Raw genomic sequence first — 9,503 nt, 5'->3', positions numbered from 1 at the left:
AGTGTGAACCAAAAAATGTGTGTGTTTATGTTGTTGGTTTGTTGTCGTGTGTGTGTACGAAGTTGGATGAATAAAATGTCGTCATAAGCTATGTGTTTGTTTGAGTCTGTATGTTTCCATACAAGTCTAAATTGTGATATAATATCTTTAAATTTGGATCAGAGCATGTGCAATCGTAATTGGGTAACTCAAAATTGGAACCAAGAAAGAAAACAACCTTCAACCGATAATCAAATCATATGATCATAAATTATAGCCATTTTACTTCAAATGGTTAAACTCTTAAATTGCAAGAACAAAGCAATAACAGTGTTCCGTCACTTATGAAAGAGTTCCGTATCTATCTTATTAAAGCTGAAGTATAAATTCGGTGTGTTTGAATACTTGGATAAGAGTATTAAAAAAAATTGGTGTGTTTGGAAATATGGATTGTAGTCTTTTAAAAAAAAATTGTTTAGAAACAAAGATAATAGTCTTAAATAGAAAAAGTAATGGGCTTAAGTTATTAAGTCCGTTATAAAAGAATATTGTCAATATATATAAGAAAAATACAATACAAAGCCCAATTTGAAATACCAACTCAAATTATGGTTTTTATATTTCATATTAAAATTTTAAAATATAATATATGTAATTATTTATATGATGATACATATTAAATACTATTAATTATATGATTAGTTATATGATGGTACATATAAAATACGATTAATTATATGATGAAATTATACGATATATAATAATGACTAAGGATGGGTTTTCAGACATCCATACGGGTTTGATTCTGATCAGTTTGCGTTTCGAGTTTTCGAGGTCAAAGATTTCAGTCCTATTAGGATGTTTCTAAATTTTTGTTTGAGTTTGATTCGGATCTTTACGGGTTTGGTTTGGGTTTGGATAACATATTTAAATTATTTTTAAAGTTTTAAATCACTATATATTTAAAATTTCTCAAAATCTATAAATAAAGTAATATATTACCTATAAATTTAAGTAACATATGTCAGAATACCTAAGCTTAACATATCAATTGGTTTGATTTAAAAATTTGGATACGAAATCAATAATTATTTTAAGTATTTTTGGTGATTTGAATATACTTTAACTATTTCAGATATTTGTTTTTGACTATCTATATATATTTTTAAGTATTTTAAACCAATTTAAAGGTATCATTCTTGATGTTTTATATACGTTAAATATAAAAATAATTAATATATAAATATATAAATCTATTTTTAGATAAATTCAGGTACACGAATACTTCGGTTCGGATCCGATTCGGTTCTCTAACTAACAATTTTGAATAATTTGAATATTTAATCAATTTATGTTCAGGTTTGGTACTATATTTACTGATTGGTATCAGTTCTGTTCCTCGGATTCATTTTGCCAAACCCTTATAATTACATGAAAAACAAATATCATCATATTTTTTAAAATATACATCCGCGGAGGTGCAGAGATCAAAGTCTATAATCATTTATTTTAACAACAAGCCAAATAAATATGTTGATTGAAGAGCGAATAAAACAAAACTAGAGAAATATATAGTTTATTAGAGACACTCTATGTGTCGAAATTATTATAAAGAAAATTTTATTAAAATAAATAAATTCAATAATTACAAACAAATAATATATTTCATAAAAGTGAAAAATAATACCCGCGCTTTCGAAGCGCGGGTCAAAATCTAGTACTTATTAAACAGAGAATCCAAAGTATCATGCCTAGCCACTAAAAAGAAACAGAAGATAAAGCCGTGGGTAGGTATAAACTACTTCCAATTATATAGACAACATAATGTCAAAGATACTATAAATGTTACATTTTGCAATTTAATATTAAAGCCAATAAATAGACAGCCATACACCTGTTGATTTTGTATTAAATACAGAAAGACCCCATGAAAGAAAGATACGTTGCGTTACGTGATGGTGGGCATAAATAAAGGAAGACATTACCAACTCACTAAACCAACCAGTTTGAGAGGAAGGCAATGACTAGTTCCGATCAATCTCCTTCGCACAATGTCTTTGTCTACGGCAGTTTCCAAGAACCATCCGTCGTCAGTTTGATCCTCGAATGCAGTCCTGTCACCGTCTCCGCTCAGCTCCACGGCTTGTACGTCTTTCTTCCTCTTTTTTTTGCTCGGAGATTGATTAAAGGGAAATTGCAGGCCATGACCATAGCAAAATAACAAAAAAATTATATACCCATAAGAACTTTTGGCTATGATATTCTTTGTATAATATGTATAAAGACAAAAAATACTCTTTATTCTACTATTTCATTTTCACTATCACTTCTATCGTTCATCTTGTTTTTTTGAAATTTTTTTTTTCCAGAATTTATGTTTGATCTTTATTCTCTTTCTTTTGTCTCATGATCATTTATAAGCTTTACAAATTTTTTGGAAAGTGATAATTCGCATGTTGTGTAATTATCTGATCCAACAACTATGTTTGATCACGTTTCTTCATATATTTGTTTGGGTTTACAATTTTGATACTTCGATATATGTGGATTAAAAATAGAGGATGCGTAAGAATTAATGGAGAAGATAAACAGTAAATGTTGTGTTGTACTATTCCATTTGATAAATATAGAATAGTACAACACAATGTACTATTACATCATCTCCACTCCTCCTCCTCCTCATCATCTTCCTCCTCCTCTTTTTCCTCTTCCTCTTACATCATCTCCACTACTCCTCCTCCACGTGCACGCAACTCTCACAGAAGCTTTCCTTCGTGTTACATTTATGTTGACATTCTCAAGCTGTTATGTTAACTTTGACCCTCCCAATTGGTTAGATAATGTGGTTGTGTCGAGTATTCCATATTCAACCTATCATATTAACTTTGGTCCTCCCAATCGGTTAAATTGCTATAATTTTCTTCATAATCCCTATCCCCATATCATACGTCATATGTTCCATACTATTTTAAATTACAGTATAGTGTGATAAATTTATTTTTCTCTTCTTTTGTAATTTATATCTTCTTCTCTGTCTCTTAGTTCTTCTTACTCACTACTTGATCAGTTACACTGTTTTGTTTTCTAACATTGTTGCCACTCATCATCTCTCTCTAAAGAAATTTTAAAGAATTTCATATATACAAATTTAATGGGTGTGTCGAGTATTCCATACCACAATATGTATAGCATAGTCACATAATGAATAAAAGTTTAGGTTTAGGGTTTAGAGTTTAGGGTTTAGGATTAGGGTTTGGGTTTAGGGTATACGGTTTAGGTTTAGGGTATATGGTTTGGGTTTGGGTTTAGGGTTTATAGTTTAGGGTTTAGGTTTAGGGTATATGATTTGGGTTTAGAATTTTTAGATTTGGGTTTAGGGTATATGAATTTGTGTTTGTTTATCTGTCTTTGCCTATACTATATGGTTTGAGTTTAGGGTTTAGGGTTTTTCTCTCTCTCTCTCTCTCTCTCTCTCTCTCTCAATTTATCATACTATACTGTATTTTAAATTACAGTATAGTATGATACGTTTCTTTTTCTCTTCTTTTGCACTTTGTATCTCCTTCTCTGCCTTCTGATTCTTCTTACTCACTACTTGATCAGTTATATTGTTTTGTTTTCCAACACCGTCGCCACTCGTTAGCTCTCTCTCTAAAGAAATTTTAGAGAATTTCATATATACAAAGTTTGTGGGTATGTTGAGTTTTCCATACCATAATATGTATAACATAGTCATGTAATGGATAATGGTTTAAGTTTAGGGTTTAGGGTTTAGGATTAGGGTTTGGGTTTAGGGTTTGAGTTTAGGGTATATGGTCTGGGTATATGGTTTGGGTTTAGGGTTTTGGTTTGGGTTTAGGGTTCAGAATTTGGTTTTAGGGTTTATAGTTTAATGTTTGGGTTTAGGGTATATGGTTTGGGTTTAGGGTTTAGGTTTGGGTTTAGGGTTTAGGATTTGGGTTTAGGGTTTAGATTATATGGTTTGGGTTTAGGGTTTAGATTATATGGTTTGGGTTTAGGGTTTAGGTTTGGGTTTAATATTTAGGATTTCGGTTTAGGGTTTAGGGTTTATGTTCGGAATAATCTATTCTACATCTATGTTATATATAGAATAGTATATAGTTCGAGCGTTTGATAATACACAGACAAACACTTTTCCATGTATTGTTATATTCTTAATTGTCACAATCTTTAGACTATACTATATGTTATGTAGTATTGTATCACAAATTCAGTTTTAGAGCGTCAACATCAAACGCACGCGCCTAAAAGGAGATTTTGGTCAAGATTGTGTTCTAATTGTCCTATCTACGGTTTGTAACTGTAGAATGACTATATTCTTGAGTTTTTTCTCCCTTTTGTACATTTCACAAATTCTCCCTTGATTAAAACTGAATTTTTTTTTTTTTTGCAGTCATGTGTATAGGCTGAAAGGGCGTTTGCACGCATGTATCTCTCCTTCTGAGAACGGACTTATCAACGGAAAGGTTTTGGTTTCATCTCTCTTGTTTCTCTTGTTCTTATAAGGCTTCCATTTTTCTTCTGCCTTGTTTTATTCGTTTTATTATCTGAAGGGTTGTCAACATTGTTTTGTTGGTTTTTTTAAAAAAGGGTTTGATGGTTTGGTGCAGATACTAATTGGATTAACAGATGCTCAGCTAGAGAACTTAGATATGATTGAAGGAGATGACTACGTGAGGAAGACTGTTGAAGTTGTATTAACTGTGCGTGTTATTACTTCATATTATCGTCAGTTAATCTCATAAACATGAGATTGCTTAAATACTGAAGCTCTTATTTCACCAATTTAAATAGGACACTTCTGAGAAGATGAAAGTGGAAACCTATGTATGGGCTAACAAGGATGATCCTGATATGTATGGAGAATGGGATTTCGAGGTTTTAATTCATTCTCTCAACTTATCTCATACTAGATACATGATTAAGTCTTTTCTTTGCTTAATGGTTTTGGACCTTTGGCGCAAACACTTTATGTAAATACTTGATTTGGTACTAGGAATGGAAGAGGCTTCACATGGAGAAATTCATGGAAGCGGCCAAGAAATTTACGGAATGGAAGAAGAATCCGGATGGGCAATCAAGGGAGGAGTTTGAGAAATTTGTACATGAAGATCCTCATGTGGCCTGAAGAATCTATGTGCTTTTCTTTTGTTTCCCATCGACATGTGTGTTGAAATCACTCTCGTTATCTATATCTTCTACTGCAAGTAAGAGTTTTATGAGTGGAGAACAAAACAAACAAAGAAAAAAGTATATGTTGTATTGTTTGTGTAATTGAGTTAGTTAGTCGTATGCAGGTGTCTTTATCTTTTTTTTTGGATGAAATAAAAGGAAACAAAAATAAAAATATGTACTAGAACAGATTTGAACTTATCATTATTATTTTAGTAGTAATCCAGCGTGTATTTTACTTGCAGTCTGAATAAATTGGAAATAAAATCATCCAATCAAATACCTTTCGCAACTTTTGAGATCATGACTATGATAGGTCAACACAACGTTCCAACTATTTTGGCAAACCATTAAAACAGTCTATACAATACGGCAAGATGTTTGACTTTATTAGATTAATCTTTAAGTTTTTATATATTAATTTTCAAACTATCTTTTGTTAGATTGGTAACCCACCCGTATTAATTTATTAATTTATTTGCAAAAAACAAGGAAAAAGTGGAAAGAAATATTAATATAATCCTTGAGAATGTCTTTGAAAAGCATTGTGTTAATAATGCCAATCAGGTCTTAATCCTTAAAAAGTCAAATTACTTTGAAAATACAATAATTATGGAAGTGGTTAGTGCAGAGATGTTGTTCGTTTGGTAAGACTTGAGCAAAAAAATTTGGACAAATAACAAAGCTTCCAGGGTTTGAGTGCGGCTTATTGTCGCGTCTATTCATTCCATCAAAAACTGCAAGATGATTTTCTGTTCATATGCAGATTATGTTACAGAGTTGTTGATAATAATCCTGAGATTGATGACCGTTAACAAGAAAATTAAGTATCTAACACAAGTGTAACCTGAACATAATAATAAACAATAAACACATGTTTCGCCTAAGATTAGTTTCAAAAGAAAAATATTTCGCCTAATATTTAGAAGAAGCAAAGAGCCAGAGAGAAATTAAGCTGTTTCATCATCCTAAATAATGATCATTATTGTTGACCCAAAAAAATAATTATCATCATCATTTCGTGTCATGGGTATTTTAGTAATTACGTTCGTAATGGTTTATATAGATTTGCCGTTCTGTAACCGCTAATATCAAATTTGAAATATTTAGCACTGAGGGTAATATAGTAATTTCAATCAGCGATTGTAACCGTTCGTCTCTCTACCCGAAAGCTGAAGCAGACCTCTCGTCTTCATCCAACGGCTCTCTCGAATCTTCTCCGCTCTGATAAATTTACTTCCTTTATAAATGCTTTCATCTTTCCTCAGATTCTCCGATTTCGAATACGTAACTAGTTTGATCGGATTCCGATGGTTAGGACCATTGGCGAAGCCAGAAATTTTTTTCAAAGGGTGCACCAATAATAAAGTAAGAAATATTAAATAAATTATTAAAATATTAAAAACCAAATATTAAAAACAACATTATTGTATAAAAAATCTAACATTTTATAAAAGCATTCTTCTTTCACTCATGGCTTGAAATCGGATCAACACTTCTTCGTTTGCGACATCATCAAGCAATTCTTTTTCTATAAAACAAATGAGATAATCACTTAAAAGATCATCCCCCATTCGATTTCTTAGAGCTGTCTTTACTATCTTCATTGCAGAGAAGCATCTTTCAACACTTGCAGTAGCAACCGGCAAAGTCAAAACCAACTTCAAAAGCCTATAAACCAAAGGATGTGCAATATGCTTTTGCGTATCTACCATCAGAAGAGAAAGATCTCCAAGACTCTTCAGATTTTTAAATCGCTGATCATGCCGTACATTGTCGATAAAAATACCAAGTTGTTGCTCAAGAGATAAACAGTCCATAAAACTGAAGTCCTCTGGATAGAACTTAGCCAGCTTCACCAACTTTGACTTGTCGAATGCCCGAAAAGCACCAATAGGATTTAAGGAAGCCATACAAATAAGCAGCTCAGTGTTTACCTCAGTAAAACGATCGTTGAATTCCTGAAGTTGCAAATCCAAAGTTGCATTAAAGCAATTAACCTTATAGTGATGCAAATTAGTGATGTTGGTTTTTTTCCTTGGCCTCCGAGAATCGATAAAACCTTCTTCCATATCGAGCATCTGAGTATCATGTTTCTCACAAAAAGAAGAAACTGTCAACATTAGTGAATCCCATCCATCATCTCTTACTCTCTGTAACTCCCGCTTAGTAGATTCTACTAGTGACATAGCATTCAAAATGTCTTGATCTTTCCTTTGCAAAACCATAGATAGATTCTCACATATTCCCAAAATAAGTAACATCAGATGCATATAGAACACACAATCAAATGTCTGAACATATTTGAGAAGACCATATGCCTGGCATCTCTTAGAATCATCTGCGCCATCCTTTTCGATATACTCAAGAACTTTAATAATAGTAGAAAACAACCCAACCAAACGCAACAACGTTTTATAATGAGAACCCCACCTTGTAGTTCCAGGCCTTCGAAAAGAAATTTCTTGATTCCGTCCTTTCCCAGTGTTAATGTCACCACTAGCAATTCCAGCATTTATCTCGGCTCGATAATTTTCCCGGACTTTATCTTTTCGTTTGCAAGAAGCTCCAACCACATTCAATAACATAGAAACCATATCAAAGAAATCAGAAACCTCAAATATCTTTTTCGCAACAGCCACTACAACCAACTGAAGTTGATGAGCAAAGCAATGAACATAATATGCAGAGCTGTTTTCTTTAGAAATCAATGATCGCAGGCCATTAAACTCTCCTTTCATATTACTAGCTCCGTCATAACCTTGTCCTCTCACTTTTTTCAAGCTCAGACCATACCTAGCAAACAACTCATCAATAGCATGCTTCAAAGATAAAGAAGAAGTCTCTTTCACATGGACAACTCCAACAAACCTTTCTTTGACTGCTCCTTTCTTATCAACAAATCGAAAAACAACAGCCATCTGTTCTTTGTCAGACACATCAGCAGATTCATCTACTAATAGACCAAACACTCCGTTGTCAATTTCTTCAATAACAGATTTCACTACTTCTTCTGCAAAAGCGTTTACAATATCCTTTTGAATCTCTGAAGAAACCATCTTGTTATTTCCTGGAGCATTCTCCAAAACAACTTTTTTTATAACATCATTGTGATCAGCTGTGTATTTCAGAAGTTCTAAAAAGTTTCCTTTGTTAGAAGACTCTTCTCCTTCTCTATGACCTCGAAAAGCTAATCCTTGTCGCAATAAGTATCTAGAAACATCAACAGAAGCATTTAATCTGATACGATACTCATTTTTCATCGCATTAGTCTTCTTGTACATAGCATGTACTATGGATTGACCTTGATTCATCAAATCATCACACTTCTTGACAGCATTATTGTGAGAACTGTTAAGTTCTCCTACATGGAAAGATAACCTATCAGGCTTATGCCAATTCGAGAACCCACCCCTCACAAATCCAGGATACGCATCATCTCTAAACAAGTAGCAACACAAACAATAAGCCTTTTCCTCCGATACACTGTACTCTAGCCAATTACCATACAGACCAAACCAAGCTGAATTAAATCGTCTCATTTTACCACCTATGAGTCTCTTTTCAAAGTTATGACCAAGTGGTTGACACGGACCTCTAAGAAGGTATTTGCGTCTTACCTCATCGACTTGATTTGCATTATAATCCTTGATATTTTTCCTTTTAGCAGGATCCCACGGCAAATCATCAGTATTATTAGATGGTAAAGTGTTATCAGACAGTGAAACTGATGCTTTTTTGTAGTACCGTTCCATTGATTAAGCTAAAAAACCAAAAAGTACATAACATAAATCAAAACGTATAGTATAGCAAAAGTATTATTTATAAAAATTATAAGCTATGTAAAACTTGCAAACTATCAACTGTAATCAAGAATAAAGCCTCTATCTATGATCTTGGACTTGTACGACTGGAACAAAAAATTCAGATGCTATTTAAATAATTACTAATCATAGACATTGACATTGCTGGAACAATTGAACAATTCAAAACATAATTGCACAAATATAAAGAATAGTTAATTAGTTACCAGTTTTGTATGGTATACAAGAGAAGAAAATTCTCTCAATTTGATTTGATGATTTGCACTTGCAGTTGCACGTTGAAGAAGAAGCTTGAGCGATTAAATTTTGTATTAAGCGTAGACATAATTTAGAATAGTTAGGGTTTAACAAAAACTGTAGAGAATATAATTGGGCTTTGGAGTTAATTGTAATCTGTAATGGGCTAAGTTATTTTTTTTTCATTAAGGCTTTGATGCAAGCAAATTTTAGTGGGTGCACAATTATAAATTCATGACAGTTAACACTATTTTTTTAAAAAATTGAGTG

At 32.5% G+C, this 9,503-nt stretch overlaps 2 protein-coding genes across 2 annotated transcripts; one reads left to right on the top strand and one right to left on the bottom strand.

The window, feature by feature from the left end:
* The first annotated feature begins 1,925 nt into the window (after nucleotides 1-1,925).
* LOC108807403 (protein AIG2 B) lies at nucleotides 1,926-5,292 on the top strand. The gene is made up of 5 exons (XM_018579686.2): nucleotides 1,926-2,124; nucleotides 4,394-4,466; nucleotides 4,611-4,703; nucleotides 4,795-4,878; nucleotides 4,997-5,292. The coding sequence occupies exons 1-5, from the start codon at nucleotides 2,000-2,002 to the stop codon at nucleotides 5,126-5,128; spliced, it is 507 nt and encodes a 168-aa protein (XP_018435188.1). The 5' UTR covers nucleotides 1,926-1,999; the 3' UTR covers nucleotides 5,129-5,292.
* A 1,328-nt stretch (nucleotides 5,293-6,620) lies between these two features.
* On the bottom strand, nucleotides 6,621-8,927 carry LOC108807932 (uncharacterized). The gene is made up of 6 exons (XM_018580155.2): nucleotides 8,477-8,927; nucleotides 8,269-8,368; nucleotides 7,919-8,178; nucleotides 7,818-7,823; nucleotides 7,545-7,738; nucleotides 6,621-7,133 (listed from the first exon to the last, which is right to left on the bottom strand). Exons 1-6 carry the CDS (start codon nucleotides 8,925-8,927, stop codon nucleotides 6,621-6,623), a joined length of 1,524 nt encoding a protein of 507 aa, XP_018435657.2.
* Between the last annotated feature and the right edge of the window lie 576 nt (nucleotides 8,928-9,503).

Source organism: Raphanus sativus, unplaced genomic scaffold (genome assembly GCF_000801105.2).
Source record: "Raphanus sativus cultivar WK10039 unplaced genomic scaffold, ASM80110v3 Scaffold3225, whole genome shotgun sequence".
Classification (NCBI taxonomy): Eukaryota; Viridiplantae; Streptophyta; class Magnoliopsida; order Brassicales; family Brassicaceae; genus Raphanus; species Raphanus sativus.
This window is presented reverse-complemented; position numbering and strand designations above follow the sequence as displayed.

Bases quoted from the DNA above. Each gene is read 5' to 3' on its own strand.
- LOC108807403 (XM_018579686.2), top strand. From the start codon at position 2,000: ATGACTAGTTCCGATCAATCTCCTTCGCACAATGTCTTTGTCTACGGC. The intron at 4,467-4,610 runs GTTTTGGTTTCA...GGTTTGGTGCAG, and splicing joins ACGGACTTATCAACGGAAAG to ATACTAATTGGATTAACAGA. The intron at 4,879-4,996 runs GTTTTAATTCAT...ATTTGGTACTAG, and splicing joins ATGGAGAATGGGATTTCGAG to GAATGGAAGAGGCTTCACAT.
- LOC108807932 (XM_018580155.2), bottom strand. From the start codon at position 8,927: ATGGAACGGTACTACAAAAAAGCATCAGTTTCACTGTCTGATAACACT. The intron at 8,369-8,476 runs GTCAATCCATAG...TATTGCGACAAG, and splicing joins TGATGATTTGATGAATCAAG to GATTAGCTTTTCGAGGTCAT. The intron at 7,134-7,544 runs GTTCTTGAGTAT...TTGCAACTTCAG, and splicing joins TGTTTTCTACTATTATTAAA to GAATTCAACGATCGTTTTAC.